The 20,349-nt window shown below is 39.9% G+C and overlaps 1 protein-coding gene across 5 annotated transcripts in view; it reads right to left on the bottom strand.

Moving 5' to 3' along the window:
- Nucleotides 1-20,349, bottom strand: part of RTEL1 (regulator of telomere elongation helicase 1) — a 50,688-nt gene that overhangs the window by 6,471 nt on the left and 23,868 nt on the right. For 4 of the 5 annotated variants that reach the window (XM_040608265.1, XM_040608266.1, XM_040608267.1 and 1 more), the window contains exons 19-33: nt 20,030-20,115; nt 19,171-19,248; nt 18,350-18,427; nt 16,419-16,562; nt 15,635-15,750; nt 14,721-14,844; nt 13,441-13,594; nt 11,571-11,725; nt 8,723-8,818; nt 6,987-7,194; nt 5,582-5,719; nt 4,896-5,012; nt 2,761-3,003; nt 1,023-1,187; nt 252-437 (exon numbers count right to left, since the gene is read on the bottom strand). In XM_040608265.1, the coding sequence (XP_040464199.1) occupies nt 252-437; nt 1,023-1,187; nt 2,761-3,003; nt 4,896-5,012; nt 5,582-5,719; nt 6,987-7,194; nt 8,723-8,818; nt 11,571-11,725; nt 13,441-13,594; nt 14,721-14,844; nt 15,635-15,750; nt 16,419-16,562; nt 18,350-18,427; nt 19,171-19,248; nt 20,030-20,115 (2,088 nt within the window). Of the gene's footprint in view, nt 1-251; nt 438-1,022; nt 1,188-2,760; nt 3,004-4,895; nt 5,013-5,581; nt 5,720-6,986; nt 7,195-8,722; nt 8,819-11,570; nt 11,726-13,440; nt 13,595-14,720; nt 14,845-15,634; nt 15,751-16,418; nt 16,563-18,349; nt 18,428-19,170; nt 19,249-20,029; nt 20,116-20,349 lie in introns of those variants that run through there. The other variant, XM_040608269.1, reaches the window with a different exon arrangement.

Here is a 20,349-nt window from a genome sequence, read left to right as displayed (position 1 = left end):
AAATTATCTAAGTTCTCAGGAAACTATTGCACCATTGTGATAAAGGCAACAAAGTACTTTGCGAGAACACATGGAAGTGACAGAAAGTTCAAATCTGACTTGGCAAACCGGGCTAATCAATATCGCACCTGTGCAAATACAGGCATGAACCAGTCAATGTATAACAGACCATCAGCATAATTCTCCTTTCTCTAACTTATCTTTATTCCCCAGTATTAGAGCAAGACATCCCAGATCTCACCTATACCTACCAATGTCTGTTTCCATCTCTGGGGGAAAGACAGGCACAGCTCCAGAGCCTGTGGGTGCTCTCACGTTTCTGGTTTCTTTTGATACGTTAATCTTTGGCAGTTCAAGTTTGCTTTCCTGCTTAAAGTGAGAGGAAGAAATATTCCTCTGAATTTCCTCCGGCACCTTACCCTCAGAAGTAGCTGCATCTGGTTATGAAAAAAAAAAAAACACAACCAAACCAACGAACATGCAAACCAGCACGATACAGACACAACACACAGCTCCGTAAAACACCGCTAGCAACAAGTTCAGTAAGTTCCCATTGTAAAAGAAAAACAATTTCTAAACCCACAACTTCTAAAAGAACAATTATTTTTTTTCATGCCATACCATTTGGTAACAGAAGTTTCTGATACCAACACATGCATTATTATTGAAAGGGACCCTTTATATAGAAAAAGCTCTGTGGAAATCTTTCCTAGACCAAGTGGATCTCAATCCACTCCTGCCCCCACCTCACTCAGGCAAAAATTCTGCCTTCACCCACAATGTACTTCACAGTTTACAGAAGATGGCACTATATTTTTTTTCTTGTTTCTCTGCACTTCCCCATCTCACATTGCCTTCTATATTACAGCTAGTAAGTTTTTTGTTTGTTTTTGCTTTTTTTTTGTTTTGAAAAACAATTTGCAGTCAACTGCTTTGATCTTCCTTCACACATGTTGGGCGGGGAGGCCCACCCATCATAATAAATAAAGATTCTAAACTCCAGACAAATATTTGTTCCCAACCTTGTCCGTGGCTGTTGTCTTTACTGCTCCAGCTTTCTGAACTCCCCTCGCTTTGCACCTGCTGTTGCACTTGCTTTTCTCCCTCACCACAGTCCAGTCCAGTCAAATCTTTGCACATCTGTTTGAACTGCTCTTTGTGATGAGGGCGCACAAACATGTTAAACCCTGTCCACAAGAAAATACAGTCAAATACACAATAAATGCGTGACCGTGGGAGACTTTGGAAGGGAGAAATTCTTTGGAAGCTGAACAATATCAGCGATATTCCTCAGAGTACCTTCAGGTTGGTGGAACACTTTGGGTTTGTTCACATCATTATTACAAGGTTTTCCTTGTCAGAAGACAGGTAATTATATAGTATTGAAAATAATCTTGATTTACCTCAAAGATATTCCGTTCTCTACAGCTAAGAATACCTCCTCCAGCCCTTTACCTGACAAGTGATCTAGCAAAATCAGGTATATACACAGTATCCAAAAAGACTGTCAACAAGGAAATTCCTTGTTGCTGTTCTGTGGTGGTGTTGTTGACAATGATTCACCACACATACAGAAATTCTAAAAAAATCCCAATTATGACTTACTGCCAAGCACAGGCAACTCTACCACAAGTCTTCTGAGGTGAAAACATTTGCTCAGGAAAGATACTGACTCCGTCTGTCAGAAGGAATGCTCGGGGGAGAGGATGACTCACAGCACCACACAGCTTCCCTCCCACTCTTCACTGCATCAAGACTCATTGACTTGTTCATGGACCAGAAAAGTTATTTTCTAAAAATTTGGAGACTACGACATCTATTCAAGGTCAATGGAGTAGTTATTATTGTTACTTCCTAAAGACAACAACCAAAACTACATCAGCATTTCCCAGAAGGCACCTTATGGATCATTCCCTGCAGAGGAGTTCCCAGCAGACACAAGGGAGAAGGTCAAACTGAGGTGTTACATAGCACAAGCCAAGGTGCATCCACGAAGGCAATCAAGATAAGCATATAATAAACTTTTTTTTTTTTTAAAACAAAACCACCCTATTTCAAATTTTGAAAACTTGTATAGCTTCCTAAATCCTTTCATCATTAACCCCATGAAAGGCAAAAACCCAAAACAAACTACGAAGAAATTAAACAATAGCTTGGAATGTGTAGAAGATTATTATGAATGATAAGGATACTAAATTATGACACAGTTCTATAACTATTCAAAGTGAAGCTCTGTAGAGGAACAGCAAACCTAAAGTGCCACTGCTTATCCCAAAACCTGGAAGCCATCTAGGAGCTTAGCACCAGGATAGCAATCAACGGTCACGAGAGCAAAATTGAGTCAGTGCAGTAGTCAGCACTGTCTTTGCTAAAGAGCAACCACTTGTAGTAACTGAGGATAAAAAAAGGTAACAAAATAATTGGACTGAAGTTAGCTTGACTGAAGGTTAGGACTGGAATTACTGAGGTCTTATACAATGGTTTTAATGGACAATTTCTAACTGGGAAAACGGAATATTTTATAATCTTGACATTTTTAGCTCTCCAAACAACATTCGTTGAACACATCCGTCCTGCTGCTCCATTTAGCTGGTTTGCTAAACTGAAAGATGAGAGGTGAAGTTAACCAATGCTAAGTTTTTCCCGAAAGTGGAGAATTTGCAGACTAACAACCAGTGAAAGGTTATTGCTCACATGAGATCACAGCACCTACATCATCTTTCCAGCTAAATAAAAGTGATTTTAAAAAAAATCCCTTACTTTGTAGGAGATGAAAGTCTTCTGGACTCTCGGTGGTGAGGGCTGCTACCACCGAGATCATATTGTCATAGTTATTGGTCCTCTTGTAATCTAACAACGCTTTGTAGAAACGGCTGCAAGCACTTTTGTTCAAAGCCTTTTTTATGTCGTTGAGATAGGCAGTCCTGAGGGCCTGGTGGTGATCTCTCCTTGGGCTTGAAGCTTTTTCAGTGTCTTTCCTTGGAGCTTGACTGGCATTCTGCCCTGAGGGACAAAGAGCGCAGGTGAGCAGGGCTTGGGGAGGAACAAGCAGGTCGCTCCTTTGTACTGATGTCCCTTCTCATTTGGAAGGGAGCTCCTGGACCACTTTAAAGTGATCAAGCCAACACCGCCTGCACAGCCACACACCTCCCTCTGGCGTGGCCTTTGGCATCACCGAGACCTGCTCCTGGAAATGGCAACCAAGGAAATTAATTCTGGGGGTCGCTTTTAGCATCGTTGGGAGGTTTTTTTTATCTTTTACAATGAGAAATGTGACTAGGGAATGAGAAAAAGGCAACACAGAAAAGACTATGCATGCAGCTCAGCAATAAATCAGGTTTTGTGCTACACTGAAGGAGCGGAAGCCTTTTAAACAGCTGGTTTAACCAACTCTGCTGGCCTGACACATGGGCAAGGAAACTGGCGAGAGCAATTTTAAAGACTATGTTACTCAACCCTTATTAACAAAATGAGAAAAGGCATGTGTACATGTTTCCCAACAGGAAAACAGAATGTCAAAAAAGAGTAACTAAGCTGAAATAACACACAAGATAACACAAGAGCAATGTAGGAGTGACACAGAGGGTGGGAGATGCCATGAACATCCTGCTAAATTCCAAGCAGACCTCTGTTCCCAACATCAGCCTGATTTCTGATATGTTTTAGAGGAAAAAGTTTTATTTTTCATATTACAGGCATGCAAATATGAAGCGTATGATAAGAAACTGATCTAAATTAACTAGTCACACCTTTTGGTATTCAGATCTTTATTCTCCATTGAAGTGCTTTTAAAGATGTTAAAGAAGATAATGAAGTTTTAAAAGGTGGGCTTAGTTCAGTTTCCTGAAAGGGGAAAAACATGGGTGTGAATTTTATAATCAGTATCTTTTACTACGTATTACACAGCTTTCTGGCACATTCACAGGAGCATACTCAAGGAGTGAGCAACAGAAATAATGACAGCAATAAATGCAAGTATTTTCTTAATTTCTTTTAGTGGGAACAAGTTTCTGTGAAAATTAATCTCATCTACCTCAGGACAAAATAAGTACCAAAGATTCTGTTTTGTTCAAGTGTTCTTAAAATACAAAACAGGAAAACAAATAAAAGAAACAACACTGCTTCATACATCAAAAGCTTTTAAAACCTTCCAGGAAACATGGACTTTTTATTTTTAAAGAAAGGATTAGCCTTTGACTATTCTTTACCCTCTAAAGAAAGACTTCTAAGCTGTCCAACTATCCTACTCATTTCCTTGTGAGAAATACAAAAAAATTCCCAGCTGTTCTCAGGAAGATCTGTAATGAAATAATAATTGTGTCTTTGCCTTCAAAGATAAATACCGGACAGAATGAGATTAGAGGGATGCATACAGAGATTACACGCCATGGAGAGAATACATTTGCTAGTCTCCGTTTCTGCAGAAAAAGCAGACTGTTCACAAGGAGCATGCACATTACCAGTGACAAAAAAAAAGGAACTGTTTTCTTCTTCCTACCTGGATTCATAATGACCTAATCTAAAATTACACTCCTTAAACTGCTCTTTCACCAGCCCTGGATAAACAGGAAGCCCAGCAGTTCTGTGCTCAACGCACCATTTCCTTCCCTCACTGACATACACCAGGTCAGTCTGGTGTCAACAGAAGCATCTGGCTTTAGTTCGTTCCTTTCATATCTACCTTGATTTAACTTATTGGCTTGTGTGTTTCATTTTGTACAATCCTTGCTGAAAATTCTGAATTGCCATCACTCCCACCTACAGACTGTGAGCCACTGTGCTGGATGAACACAAAAAAACATCGCTTCCCACCAGGAGAATTTACAGTCAATGATGAAATAAAAGCATAACAGGTATTACCTGGAGGCTATGTTTTTATTTAACGTGAAGGGTACCTGCACTATTCAGTCCTGTTGTCAAGTGGACTCCTCCCTGGTTCAAGTGGAGCCCGGGGTTCAGCTGAGCACACGAGCCCTCTGAGAATGCAGTTTTCTGCTGACTCTGGTTTTCTTCTGTTAAATCAAATCCATCCGTTAACAGTGAACTTAGGAAGAATGAACACAGAACGGTGCATTTCAAAGTATGCCACTCTAGGCTGAAAACACCTGAAGATGTAGATTTATTTCTCTGATAGGAGAGGATGAGCCAACACCCTGCTTTTTTTTTAGGACTTTATTGTTGCAGGGTTTCAAAGATTTCACAGGTTCTGCAAGGACATGATTACCCTCTGTTCACAATTTGGGTGGCGCTATGTGGGTAGCAAAGTTTTACCACAAAGCAAACCACACAAAGTTTTAAAATTCACAGACTAGATCCACAATTTCAATATTTCAATTGAAAAGGATTTTACCCCTTTTGAAATAAAATGGCATCATTACTAACTACGCAGCAGCTAACGCTCAGGCATCTGCGTATGTTCACAGGAAGGCAGGCAAGATCATACAGAGCAGAGAAATAGATCAATATTAAAATAAATTCCCTTCTGTCCTTGCATTTCTACACGTCACATCCATTTTGCTCTACAACCCAGTAATGTCCATCAAACAGTACAACTGCTTGCACGGTGCTGAAGCCAGCTCACCTGTATTCTTGGCTAGTCCCTCTCTCTCTTCCCGCAGGAGGCTGTGCTCAGGTTTGTAGCCACAGCCCACTCCAGTCAGGTTGCAACATGCTTCATCAAACTGCTTTTTGTGTTGAGGTCGAACAAACTGGTAAAATTCTTTCATTAAAGAGAGGGAAGTGGGGGGGAATTAAAAAAAAAATCAGTACACAACAGCTAATAAATGCCACAGAAACATACAATGGCAGGAATTCTAGGCTAGGTAACACGAAGATAAAAAAACGCAGCTATACAACTGAAAATTGAAATGTAATTATCTACTATCTATACAATAAGCACACTTATAAGTTACAGACAGGTCAGCTGTCACGCAAATTCCAGCAATGTTATTACCAGTAGGTAATAACTGTAATTTTTTCATTGCAAATATGAAGTAGCTTGCTTCTCAGTGAAACAGGTACCTGGAGCTTCATAAACAGTTATCAACCATGGGGTCAAAGTATCTGCTAGGCTGATACTTTGAATAACTGATATACTTAGGTTTACACCTCATCTTACTTAATTGCCACAAAACATTTGCCAACCAAAAGCCCAAACATCAAACGAACTTTAGGTTTTGAGTGCCTGTAACTTTTGAAAACTAGACTTAGACCTTCGTTTGGCAACCCAGTATTTTCTTATTTAGTAATTATTCTTATTTAGGAATCATTTAGTAAGATCAGCAAATTGGGAAAGAGACTGAAAAAGGCTACTATTAGTACTACATGCTCATGCTGTGCTTCCCTCTCCTTAACCTTAAAAAATTTACAAGATGCATAACTATGCTTTTTTATTTTTGTAGATGAAAAAAGTCACAGAAAAACCTGCCCATTTGCTCACAAGTTGAGAGGAAAATGAAAACTCACAGAGAACACTGTTAAACTAGAAGAAACACTGGTGGGAATCCAGTTCCTGTCACTGCAATTGTTAAAAGCCAAGAAAATACCAGCTAAACCAGCAAACTATCCACGTTTTCCCAGATCACTCAACTTTATACACATCATTAAATAGAAAATTTCCCTAGATATTCTGTCTACTCATTTACTGTATTAACACTGAACCCTTTATGAGTGCACCTATCCAACTCACACAACCACACTCTTGACCTTACCTCCTAAATCACAGGGAATAAGCTATACTACTATTTTTAGGCAAAGTTTAAAGTAACAAAAGCTTCCATGGAATGTGATTTTTTTCAGGCCTCTCAAGACGCAAACATATGAAAGCTAGGATTTTCTGTGTGATCTGGGGATACGAAATGATGAATGCTCATGATTACCATCCTGACTGATCTGTACTTCAAATCTAAACCACTTACCTCTGAAACAGCCATCTATGTAAGAGACAAAGGTGACGTCATATAACTAGAGTAAGGAAGTCATCATACCTCGTAACAAGATATGCTTCTTTTTATCCTCTACAAAGAGAGAGCTCATTTGAGATAACATAGTATGGAAGTTGTCTGTTTTCTTGTAGTCCTGAAGAGCCTTAGAGAAGAGATCATAGTTCTGTTGGCTTAGGGTCTCCTTCACCATGGTGATGTACAGCATGGCACGCGTCTTCTTCGGGTCCATCGGGTCTGCTTTCTTATCTTGCTGCAAACACAGGAAGACTTTTCACTACATAGTAAGACATGAGAAGTTACTCTCCCATGAGTTCAGGTGGAAGCAATATATTTACACTTCTGCCAGCACATAGGACAATGAAGTTTTCAAGTAACAGTAACATACTGTCTCTTGCAGTTATGGTAGTCACCTCCACGTCATATGTTATATGTTATTTCCCAAAAAACCCAACAAAACAGAAGAAAAGGTTCAGTGCCACAGAATAAACACAAATCTAACTGGCCTACCCCCTGGAAATGTCCAATTAACTGAAAACAAATCTCTGAAGCAGGAGATAAAGACCACAGGATGTTCCAGCATTTCAGTTCTTCTAAGACATTTCTTGAAGACACTACACAAGTAAACTAGGTTACTCTCTCGTGTTGGGAAACTTTCTTATTCTACAATCACAAGCAGCAGGGACTTGAAACACATTCAGAACTACCCGTCCTTTATGACAATGACACTGTGAGCACAGAAGCCGTTGGACCCTTGTCACATGCCTTCCTGACAAAACCCAGTATCAATGGGGCAACCCCCGAGGCACAATACACTGTTAATTTATCCAGCTGATTATTGTATCTATTTCTATAACATGAATCTCTAACATCTGTGAACGTTCATTCCCTCACAGAAAAGGGGAGCGATGCTGTTCGCTTTCTTTGCTGACAAAAATGACCCTTTCAGAGGAATATTCCTAGAGAAGGCAGCCAAGTCTTATTGCACAATTCCATTCTTAGGAGAAGGCTTAAGAGAAATGACATTTACTCCAAACCTTGAGGGCTAGGCTGACTCATCGTGACAGCAGATAGCAACCAACTGCAAACACAGCCTTCTGCAATGAACCTGCTCCCTTCCTCACACCTTGGATATTATCAGCTTCAGGATCTGTGATGACTTCTATCAGTTTTGTTTGCTAGGTGATGGAGCCTGACAGAGGCAGCACCGGGTTAAGACAGTATGTTGAACAGCAAATATCACCCATGTGATTTTCCCACAATAAATTCTCATTAATTTACCATGACTCCTATGCAACTAGCTGCATAATGAGTTAACTGAGTTTGGAGACAGGGCACAACAGTAACGCCCAGCCGCAACCACGACACACAATGCCCCACCACAGGTGGGGTTCAGGTGTGATCGCTTACCCAAACAAAACTCATCAGTTGTATCAGTTGAGGCTCTCTTGGACTAAATGATTGTTGTAGGTCCCTTTCAACTGAACTATTTATTCTAATCAAAAAGAATGAAACCACCCACCACACCTGCTCAACGGGAGAGGTTTGCAAGGTAGTCAACGTCAGAAAACAATTCTTTTCACCTACTAGCCCTACCTGGACCCTATGATGTCTTGAGAAAAAGTGTGACAAAGATTTTGGATGTACATTGGTGATTATTTACAGTTTGGAGAAAAAAAAAAATAATTGTTCTGGCACCAGTCATCTGCCTGGAAATTTCCAATTCAAATTACAGCAGTCTACGGATCAAAGGGATGGCACAGACACATAAAAACACATACTGTATTGCTGACTAGCTTTATTTTCTTCCTTCCTCCTTTCTGCTCATCAGTTAACCTCTTCTCATACTGAAGGGAAAGCGTTGACAGACGCTGTGCCTGGGAAGATTAAAAGAAAAGAAGAAAGGTCCAAAAAAATGCTTTTCAAAGTTATCGTCCATTTAATTTAGCCATTTCCAGTTCTAAAGCTTGTTAAAACAGTTTGTGACACCATTCAAGAAAGTGAAACAAGTCAACCTAAATTACTGCAACATAGCCTGGGACACATACGTATTTCTAGAAATTAATTGCTTATGGGACAATTCAGAAAGAGAAACCAAAACAGAGGAAATTAATTACAAAGGTGGTCTTGAGGGTACAGATTCCCAATTAAGCAAAGCTGGACTTACAGCTGTTTTGGGGCAGCCCTGAGAGCACACACATATCTGTGTGTAACTGATGCCCCATATGCCCCTTCACTTTCCTGCCTGGAAGTACTTCTCTTCTGAAGAAAACCTATTATCAGGCTTTTCTTGGGGTACTGCGAAGGGAAGCCTAAGCAGTCTTGTAGAAAATATCAGGGCAGATAGGGTGAGACAGTGGCAGAAACACTTGTGGCTTGACAAATTCTTTAGCATCTCCCATTCCCAGTAACAGAGAACCATGCTTGTACTGTGGTGACTGGGAATACTGGTATATACAAAAGCTCCAAAACAGAAGTGAGTGGGCATAAGCAAGAGGAGTAGAATTGCTTAATAGCAGTCTCCAATATTATCAGATCAAGCCAGTATCAACCACATTGAAACCAATCAATTAATTAACAGAAGAAACCACAGGATAGCCTCATATTGCCAGCTGGTTTCTATTCACCTGTTGCGAAAGCAGATATGCAAAGTGATTTATTTCTTTGCTCTTGCCCAATGAAAGAATTTCATGGCAAGTATGTGACTACCAGTGCATAACAGCGTTGTTTCAAAAAGCATTGTTTCAACGTCAAATTAACTATGACTAAACCAACAATGCTTAAAACAAACAAAAAAATAAGCCAATGACCTCAGATTTGGCAGCTTGTAGTCAGCTGCTGGTACTCAAGAAACAAAGCCTTCAGTGCACTCATCATACTGCAGGGATTCTGATTTCCAGACAAGCCTGACCGTGATTTAAGTGCACATTTAAATGTATTTTCTTTAAGCATCATGTCATGGAATGAAAAATTGGAATACAAGCAGCAAATCAAACGTTTATGATACATGCAGTAAGCCAGAAAACCTATCAAACCCATCTTCTTTATCCTGGGCTATGTAAAGGCACCACCTTGAATAGCATGATCCAGAAGAAATAAGACTTCTGAAAGATAGGTTTCCATACGGCATATCTCACAAGGAAAACCAATTAAGAGCAATTGTCAAATCATTTTGTAAAAGGGTTTGAGAGACTATTTCTTCTATTTTGATTTTTTGAGATGACAAAGGCAAGAATTCTTCTCTTCTTTTTCACACTAAGCAAACTGTTTCAGAATGACCACAGCCAAGTTTCCGTTATTTAGGGATCAAGGGTACAATATAACCTTGATAAAAGAAAATATAGCCACACAGATACTATGATGGATGGTGAAGAAAGTTATGAAACCACACCAACCCCACTACCAGTCCAACTCCAGTGCTTATTAAAATCAGCTCAATACTAGACTCAGAGTGAAAGCTGGTTGCCTCAGAGGCTCTGCGTGTCTCAGGACTACACTCCCAAGGATGTCTGGTGCCAGGTCATCAAGCCACAGGTAAGTAGTAACACCAAACAGAAAGCACAGTCAAGCCATTAAGACTGACCACCAACTTACTTGACTTAAGGAAATTATGCCAAAAGCAGTACAGCTGTCCTAATGAGACACTGTAGCAGAATCACCAAGTCCCTGGAGATGTGCCAGAGTTTCCAAAGAATAAGTTCTGGTGTCTGTCATGATGGCCCATAGGCGATGGAGCAGATTTCTCACTCAGCTGGACACAAGTTAAATACTCACTATCCTGGTTTGTTTCACCAGGTTTGTACATTCTCTCTGTTTTGTTCATGTCTCCATCTCCCTTAGGCCCCCTTAGATACTCCTGAGATACTCCTTACACCTCCTCACTTTCCCTTAGGAATTCTTTCCCTAAGCAAACCACTCAAATATGCTGCAACAGGCATTCCTGGAGTCCACAGACCAGTCATTGGCCAAACTCAAGTCTGCGAGCCAGCAGCGAAATACTGCTGATGGTAGCCAGGTACAGGAGCTACCCCACCAACAACTGCAAATGGGGATTTGGGATAAAGCAAGAAGAACACAGCCTAATCACTGACATATTAAAAATACTAATCCAAGAGGGAAGAAAAGGAACAGCACAGAAACAGCTTTGCTGATCTTAATGCAATAGCAGATTTTTGATTCCGATAACATACTCTGCAAGTCTGCAATATTCAATATCTGAGGCAAATCAGATTTTAACCTGAAAGTGCAGTTTCTAATTCATAAACCCTCCCCCCATCCTCTTTTTAATTCAGTATCTGGTCACATATGAAATGCTGATGCAGATTCCCACCCAGGAGGAAGTGTGTAGCTACCATCTCTTCTTTGAGAACACCTTGTTCTCTGGAGAGCACAGGTAACTTCCAGGAACCTAAGTGGTCAGCAGCTATGGGGCGCAGTACAAGTATGTACCTGTTGGTCATCTAGTTGAACGTGGCAAGGAAACCCTTTGATTAAGCTTAATTATGAGAACCAGTGCTGATTACATGAGTTTTTCTTGAACTGGTACTTTTAAATCAATGCCAAACTAATTTTGCTTTAGAGCTTACAATTTTTACTTAGAAGCATGTTTTGCTACACGATTGCCATTACCTTTTCCTCTCCCACCAAGGCACTTTCCTCCTGTGCATCTTTGCTGCTCTTCTCATGGCACTCCAATGCATCCAAGAGCCCACAACATTGTCTTCTGGGTGAGACGAGCTCTTGTTCATATTCCACACATAGGCTGAATGCTCCACCTCCACTTACTGGCATCACAGCATAATACAGATGACAAATTAACATTCCACATTATCTCTTGTATTTTCTTTGACTTAGTAATACCTCAAAATCTTACACAGTAATCCACACAGATGAATTTGTTTGTTTAATCTTCCACGCCTTGCAAAGTTTCATTATATGACTTAGTAAGAAGACTGCTTTGGTTAATCACTTCCAAAATTGCTCAAGCATTTGTTACCACAACCTGGTGGACTTCTCTCAAACTCTTCCTTAAGTGATTGTCATATTTAACCTCAAAATGGCTTAGTATCAATGGAAAAAAAGTCTCACTGCAACAGCTGCCTGTGTTTAACTACTTTAGCATTATGGATTTCCCAAAAATTGAGTTCCTGTTTTTAAGATATTCTGACATGAAATTATTTATTATTTTTAAATAGAACAAGCGTTTTTAAAGCCTACAATTCTCACAGTATCAATACCTATAAGACACAGTCATCCTCAGGTTCCAAGAACACATTAATCAGGATCCAGGTGTATTTGGTTTTGAATGTAAGAATTTAAAGCTGCAGGTAGTGTCAAATTAGCAACAATTGGCTACTTCTAAAAGGTACTCTCCTCAAAATATATTCCCACTATTTTGTGAAATTACTTCAACAGTTATTAAAGTCACTATTTTAAGAATGGAAGTATATTACACTATAAATAAAAAGTCAGTACAATAAATTATTTAGCCAAAACTACAATTACAGGTGCAGTTTGATGTTGATCTTAATGCAATGGTGGATTTTTGTTTCAGATAATGTATTCTACAAGTCTGCAATATTCATTATCTGAGGCAAGTCAAGGATTTTAATCTGAAAGTGCAATTTCTAATTCATAAACCCTTCCCCCAGCCTTTTTTTTTTTTTTTGCTAATGCAATGCAACTCGAAATCAACACCGAAAGAGGCAATGCAGCTTCTTCCCTTTACCTCCAGTCACACATTCCAGCCCAGCCTTTAAATTGATCTACCAGTCATGTGGATGCAAGGTAAATTGGTTCAGCAAGCTCATCTGCTTGCTCTGCAGCTGCACAATAGATGGATTCAATTCAAGGGAAGGAGCATAAGCACATGGCTGGAAATTGAGGCAGGAAAGAAGTGGTGGCCGAAGTAGCTCCTTTTGATGACAACCCACAGCCACCCTGGCTTAGATGTGACGTGAAACCACCATCTCACTCAGCCATAACCATTCTGGAACCACAGCTTTAACGATTTCATTGTTCTGTTCCAAAACAGCAAGCAATCTAGAGTGAAACATTCTGAAAGCATGGAAAATACTTTCTTCTCTGGCATTAGCTAACCACAAATTTTAAAATACTGTTTTGTTCCAAGGACAATGCTGTCTTTGTTTTCTTACTGTGTAACAGTCATTTATACAACAGGATGGGAGAAGGGCACATGAAAGTCAGTGCTCATCAGAAACCAACTTCCAGTTCATTTTTTTTAAACTATCTATGATATTCCATCAAACTGCTCCTGTTCTGCAGGACGCTTTTCAGGCCCTATCTGCCCCTCTGCTGCTCTGTGGTTGCAGCTGGCTGCCCTGTTCTCTAACGTTGAGCTACGTTCCTTCTGATCAGACTTCTACATCAGTCTTTTAGCTCTCTTTGCTTTCTCTCCCATTCCAGTTTCTAGTCTCTTGCTTCTCCTTTTCTGGTTAAGCTTAAAACAAAAAAGTGTATCTGGAGCACCCAAACCTACCTGGTTTTTTCCTCTTCAAACTGGGAACATGGTCATCCAAGTTTTTGGCTTTTTTCAGGGAGAGGACGTGCTCAGATGAAGTAGATGGTGCCGTATCACTTACACTTAGGGAACCAGTAGAGGCAGAAGGGCATTGTGGCATGGGTGGTGGCATCTGCAAGCAGTTTATGGAGTGTTATAGTAGACAAAAGCTACTCTCCCACTCCACTTCCTTCACAACCAAAAGTCTCAGCAACAACCCAAAGACACCTCTCTTTTCTCCAAATAACCCTTGACAGCAAGATCATTACACGTTCTGGATTTACGTGCTTTTGAAAAAGGCAACAAATAACTAGTAAGTGACACAGACAGATGAAGTGTAGTAAGCAGGCTTAGCACTAAGTGACCTCTGCAAGAGAAAAGGGTCATGACCCTGCTAAAGCAATTGCTTCCTAACACTATCCCTGCCACATAGCTCCTTCTGGCAAAGCACATTGGGCTGTGGTTGTTCTTTACCATGAAGCTCCCATTTATCATCAGAAAAGATCATCAAGTCATCCAGCCTCATCCATCTGTAACTTATTATTTTGAATAACTTGTATTTGGCTAAAGCATCTCCCAGGAGGTCAGCCAAGTCTGTATGTAAAATTTCAAGTGTTTATTTTAACCTCAATCTCCACTTTGGGGACAAAGAATTCCCCTGTCTGGCTTCCAGCCCATTTCTTACAGTGACTTTCTCCAATCAATTAGAAAATCTTTTTATAACGTTACTTTTTCAATCAAGGAACTGTTACTGAGAGAAGAAGCTTCTTAATACTAAGTTAGAAGCCATATTAATGATGATGACCCAGTGATGAACCATAGTAACCACTGATGGATTTGTCTCACTCTACCAGTCAGCTCTGATTGAAACCTAAGGGTTTGACTGATTCCTCCACGCATATACCCTCTCCCCTGAGGGTGAAGTAGAAAGCTTTTTCATACTAACATCAGTTCCAGTATTTGTGTATCATCCAGTGAAAGCTGTGTTGATTTAGGAAGAACTGGAAAAGGAAGTTATTTTTGTGATCTAACCTCATGAGCTGCCCAGCATGACAACACATCCTGTCCCAGCTCGCTCTTGGAGAAAACAGAGGTATACGGCTTTTCCCGTAAAGCTTCCGATGTTTAGAAGTGACAAGACAGGTCACATCTCTCACCTGGCTTAATATTCCCAGTTTCTAACACTATCAAGAAAATTTGGTTGTTGGGTTTTTGTTTGTTTGTTGGGTTTTTTTGGTGTTTTTTTTTAAGACACTTACAATTTCTTGAGCAACACGGAAGAACTGGGAAACACTTCTGATTGCATGCCCAAAGTTGTCATAAACATTCACGTAAGGGCGGATCCATGAAGGCAGCTTGGCTCTTACATCAGCAGCTGCAAACCTGTGTAGGATTGGAAAAGGAGAGAATAATTTTCTGGGTTGGCCTAAATGAATTAAAAAAAACACTAGATCAGGGTCCATAAGGACAAGGGAGGAGCAGCAAGTCAACAAGAGACTGAAACAGTGCAGTAAATATAATGGGGTGAGGTCTGCACTCAGGAGAAAAGGGCTTTGTTGATACCATGTCCCATGCTATCAGCCAATTCCTTTCTTTAATCCGTAAAAATCTTTATCTGTACAACAGTAGTACTGAATGCAATGTGCTCGTTCTCCCCAGTTGAGCCTCAGCATTGAAGGTTATCACTTAAACTCGTTGCCTATACATATTATATTGATGGATATTAATGCAATATAATATTGATGTACCATATTAATATAGATTACATTGCTTCAGTAATATAATCTTTCTTCATTTCCATCCTCCTCTCAAAAAGCTGCAGTGCTGGTGACTGCCTTTTCAAATGAGAGATGGAGAAAATGCAAAACCATAAGTTATTACCAAATAATTTCCAGTAACATTATAAACACTAATTCAACAAATTGGCTAATTTTGCATTAATACTGTTAATCTTTCTGCAGCTTCAAGACAGGATATTTTGGAAGAAGACAACAATCTAGTTGCTTTCTCCAAGTAGTACAATATTTATAGAACCTGTTACATAATTTAATTACTTATGAACTGTAGCCTTCTCCAAACAGTAACATCAGCACTTTTATACACAAAATACCAACACCTGTGTTGGGATATAAAGATAGTGATGCATGTTTATGCTCTAGAGCCAAGGTTTTACCTGTGGTCACAGAGGAAGATGGCACCATAGTCTTGACGATGTCTGATGACTCTGCCAATAGCCTGATTAACAGCCCGGGAAGCTTGATGACTGTACCACTCATGCCCAGATAAATACTGCAATAGGTGGGAGGAAGAATTAACATCATTTACCAGGTAAAATGTATTTTCCGTGCTATACAGTCACTATTTCCTTCAAAAGAAATTTAAAAAGAAATCACTGTATCCAACAAGATCTTCTGACAAATCTCTAAAAGCCCATGAAAACCAAATAGAGGTTGACTTGAATATCACACCTGAATTAGGGTGCACAGAAAACTCCAGTAATATCCAGCCTGGGGGGCTATGAACAAACCCAAAACAAAACAAAATACAAACAACCAAAATCACACACACACACACCCCTCAGACTTGCAAATCATCAAAACAAAAAACCCCAAACCAGCCAGCCCAGGGAATTCTTGCTCCCTGTCCTCCCTCTGGATGAAGTAATTCCCTCATAGATGGACAAAATGCATACAAAGACTTTGACTGAAACTAAATTATACCATTTCTTGAGCCTACATTCAATTGAGACTGTGCCACTGGAGACAGAATTTAGAACCGTTAACATTATCAAAAAAAAACAGTGACTGTATTTATGACAAACTCCCAAGGTCAGTTGACTTTTTGCTCTTCATTATCCCATAAGGCTGGAGGATAACGAAAGCAAAAATCCACAGAGACAAGAGGAAGAAACAATGACACAAACCTACAGACAACAGTGAAAAGTTGCCCAGTATTACCTGTGCACCTGCACGACTAATTCTGGCTTCATCCAGGAACTGCATCTTCAAAATGACTCTGGGATCCATACGAGGAGGATACGGAAGCCCAGTAATGATGACTCCTCGCCCATTTATGTCTGCAAAGTCCAAGCCTTCGCTGGCCTGAAGAGACAGAGCTTTCCATTAGCAACAGGATTTGAGGTGACATTTCAGAGCAATCCAGCAGCTATCGGCCCTTTTTCTCCATTAAATCAAATTCCTAGCCAAATGTAGTTTATGAATATATTATTAATAGTTTCAACTAGATTTTTGCTTTTATTACCAGGACTTTAAGCTTAGCTTTTTCCTCTAGGAGGCTTCTTCCTCTAGAATACCTCAGCCAACACCATTAACGCACGTGTCTTATTCCTGGATAAGCAGAACAGCTGTATTCAGAAGATGTCTTAAATGTCAGTCAATACCTGTGTTTAAACTTTCCATACACTGGATTGTTAAGACATGGTAAGAACACAGCAAACCCTCTCTGATGTTAAAAACGAACAGTAATTTCAAAGCACTACTGGAAAGCTACCAGAAGTCTGCTCGGAATTCACCAGACTATAGCGTCATTGCCACCAGCTGTGCTGCTGACATCTGCTCAAGTATCTGTCACTCATGCCCCCTGAACGGCGCTCACTGTGCCGGCACATCACTTTAAAAGAACAAAGTCAGAGTTGATCAGACTGAAAAAAATTTGGAGGGGGGAAGTTGGTTTGTTTTTCAGCTGTATCAATTCTCCAGGCTTGTTTACCATGCTGCACAAGCAGCTGTGATGGAATACATCAGGGATGGGGGGGCAGGTGGAATGACCAACTCTGCTTAAGAAAAGCAATCACAGCATGCTCTGTAACAATCCAGTTGCTCACCACCTGCTGTCCAATGCCCAGCTCCTCCCAGTTTATACATTTAACATGATGTCCTGTGGTATGGAATATCCCTGTGGCTAGTTTGGGTCAGCAGCTGGCCTGGCTGTGTCCCCTCCCAGATTCTTGTGCCCCTCCAGCCTTCTCGCTGGCAGGGCCTCAGAAACTGAGAAGTCCTTGACTTAGATGAGTTTGGTTGTTGCTGTGTAGTGTTTAAACTGTTATCAACAGTATTCTCGCACCAAATCCAAAACACAGCCACACACTAGCTACTAAGAAGAAAATTAACTATCTCAGCTGAAACCAGGATACCCTGTGACCAAACTGTCTCTCCTCTAACAGCACGCTACTGGAAAGATGATCTCTCCGCCAACTCTGCACCTCCCGGGATAATACACTATTGTAGGAAGCAGAGGCAGATTCAGCCCAGAGTCCCATGCTTTTTCTTCACTGCTGCAACAGCCACTTTGGAGACCAGGACCAAAGGTTTGAAAAAAGTTAAATCTTCCCTTGGTACGTAGTAAATGGCAGCAAAAAGGCTCAAAGAGCAATTTATAATTTTGCAAATATTTCCATTGATAATCATAAATCAATTTATCAGCACTGGAAAATGCAAATGAAAGGCCATCAAATGTATCCAAAGGACCTGAAATTAATGTAATTTTTTTACAGCTAAGCAATATAGTTTTGTTTTTCAGCAGTGTTGTTCTAACATGTTTGATTACAAATGTTTTAGTTCTCTTCCAAACCAGTTGTTGTCATCTAATGGATTAGGTTTCCCATGGGCAGCCAACAGGAAATAAGTATGTTGCTCATTTCCTTTAAAGAACCCAAAGACGTATCCCTTTCAATAAAATCAGGAATGAGGTATATGTAAACTTGACGTGATTTTGAAAAGGCTTCAGGGCATTCTACTTCTTTTGGGTTTTTTTCCCTACATATAATTACAGTCAAATAACAGAAACGTACTGAAATCCAGGATGATTGTTGTTTCCCCCCACCATCAACTATGTAAACTGATCTCAGACAAAACAAATACTCAATTACCTTCCCCCGACATACTGCCAAAAAAGAAGCTCCACTGGACTTAGGACGGACAAGTTGATCATAGTAGGCACCCATTACCTAAAAGATGAATTAGTTTAAGCAAGAACAGGAATAGTATTATCCTTCACATATATATGGATAAGTAGTAAAGTTGTACTAGCTAAATTTGACTTGTACACTAAGGTCTAAAACATGATTAATTTGGCTTAGTATGATTTTCTTTACTTTTACTAATTGCAAACATTGAGACACCATTTGCTTTGCAAAATTCTTACGTTACTGTGAAATCTAGAATACATCAAGGTAAGCATAAAAAATTAATGTCAAGATACTTCTGGTGAGAAAATAAAACTGTCCTGCGTTTCTGCAGATCCTTGAGTAAATCAGGCAAACCATGAAAGCAATACAAGGATATTATTTACTCCAAGAACCAAACAGAACAGCTATAAATAAACAAGATGACACCGCAAAATTCCTTAATACCCAAAGCATGACAAGCTGCGAGGATCTGGGAGGGAATGCAGAACATTAGAAGATGCTGACTACTGAAGCGACAGCTTTCTACCAACTCGATTGCTCAGTACATATGTATGTTAGCCACTGTTACATCACTGGATTTCAAATAAAGACTGAACCCTGCACAACCAGACAAAAGGCTAAAGGAAGGATGCACAGAAGAACTACACCTCAAAGAAGCATTCAGAGTTTTAATTTTATCCTAGGATAAAATCTGGGTGTTTCACACCCGAATACATCTTAAGAGAAGGTATTTAAACACAAAAACAGTTTCTGAAAACGTTATAGGTATGCAATGCAAACACCTCTGCAAAGCTTCCTTTGTTCTTGGGTTCCACAAATATTGGCTTCACTTCTTCTATTCTTTTAGTAAAATCATGCTCCTGTAAAAAAAAAAAAAACAAACAATGAACAGATATAAATGGCCACGTTAAAGTAAGCACATACCTGAAGAGCCAACAAGAAAGGAAATGCTCAGGAATGGTCACTACAGACTCCCCCAACTGTCCACCCCTCTCTTGCTAAACGTAGGAAGAGATGGAAGCAGAAAAATGCACATCTAACACCACTAACAGTGATTCCTTGCAGCTAGTGCAGCTCAGACATTACACTGATGGAAGATCCATTTCTTTTCCTTCCAACTTGCAAGTTCCCAACAACCAACTCCCAAAGACCCCCTCCACAGCATGACACTTCTGTCCCAGCACTCACTTTTAAGGAGGAGCATTCAAAACATAACTATTCTATCAGGTCTCACCAGAGATGCTCAAGCCACAAGCATATAGCAGTTAAAGCTAGAGCTGCAACAGTTACAAATTAAAAATAAAAGAGAAATGCTCATAACGAGACTGTTTTCCTTAAGAGCTGAAATACAGACCAACTATAATTTGGAGGTTTAATAAAGAGGAGTCTGGTGAAATTAAATGAACTCTAAGATCAGACCAGATGAGATGATGTATTAACATTCCTTTGGGTTTAGTTTTTACCACACTGCATTTCAGTGCATTCTGATCATAATAAAGTAAGCCCGATGTGGGTTGTTACTTTCCAGGTTTTATAATTTACTTGTTAACAACAATTTTTTAATAAGCATGGTTAGATAGCATAACTACAAACCGACACATCTAACCAAACCACCTAATGAAGGCAGAGCAATTAACATACTCGCCAATATTCCAGGCTCTTATCCATGGCAGAGTATGATGGGAAGAACACCAACAGTCCGTGTGGTACAACTCGCACAAGGTTACCTACAACAAGATAGGCAAATGTATAGCTGAGGGCATTTTCCTTCTGGGATGGAGTACACAGCCTGCAGAGGAACAATACAGCATGGGTTCCTTCCAAATATTTTCTACTTTCTTGACATGTATGTTCATGTATTAGAAGTCATTTCATTTTTTTAAAGTAATTTCAGTAACCTTGCTGCCAAGGTCTAAACTCTAATACAGATGACTAACTCGTGTTGAGATATTATGAGCTAC

This window comes from Falco naumanni, chromosome 10 (genome assembly GCF_017639655.2).
Source record: "Falco naumanni isolate bFalNau1 chromosome 10, bFalNau1.pat, whole genome shotgun sequence".
In the NCBI taxonomy this organism is placed as follows: Eukaryota; Metazoa; Chordata; class Aves; order Falconiformes; family Falconidae; genus Falco; species Falco naumanni.
This window is presented reverse-complemented; position numbering and strand designations above follow the sequence as displayed.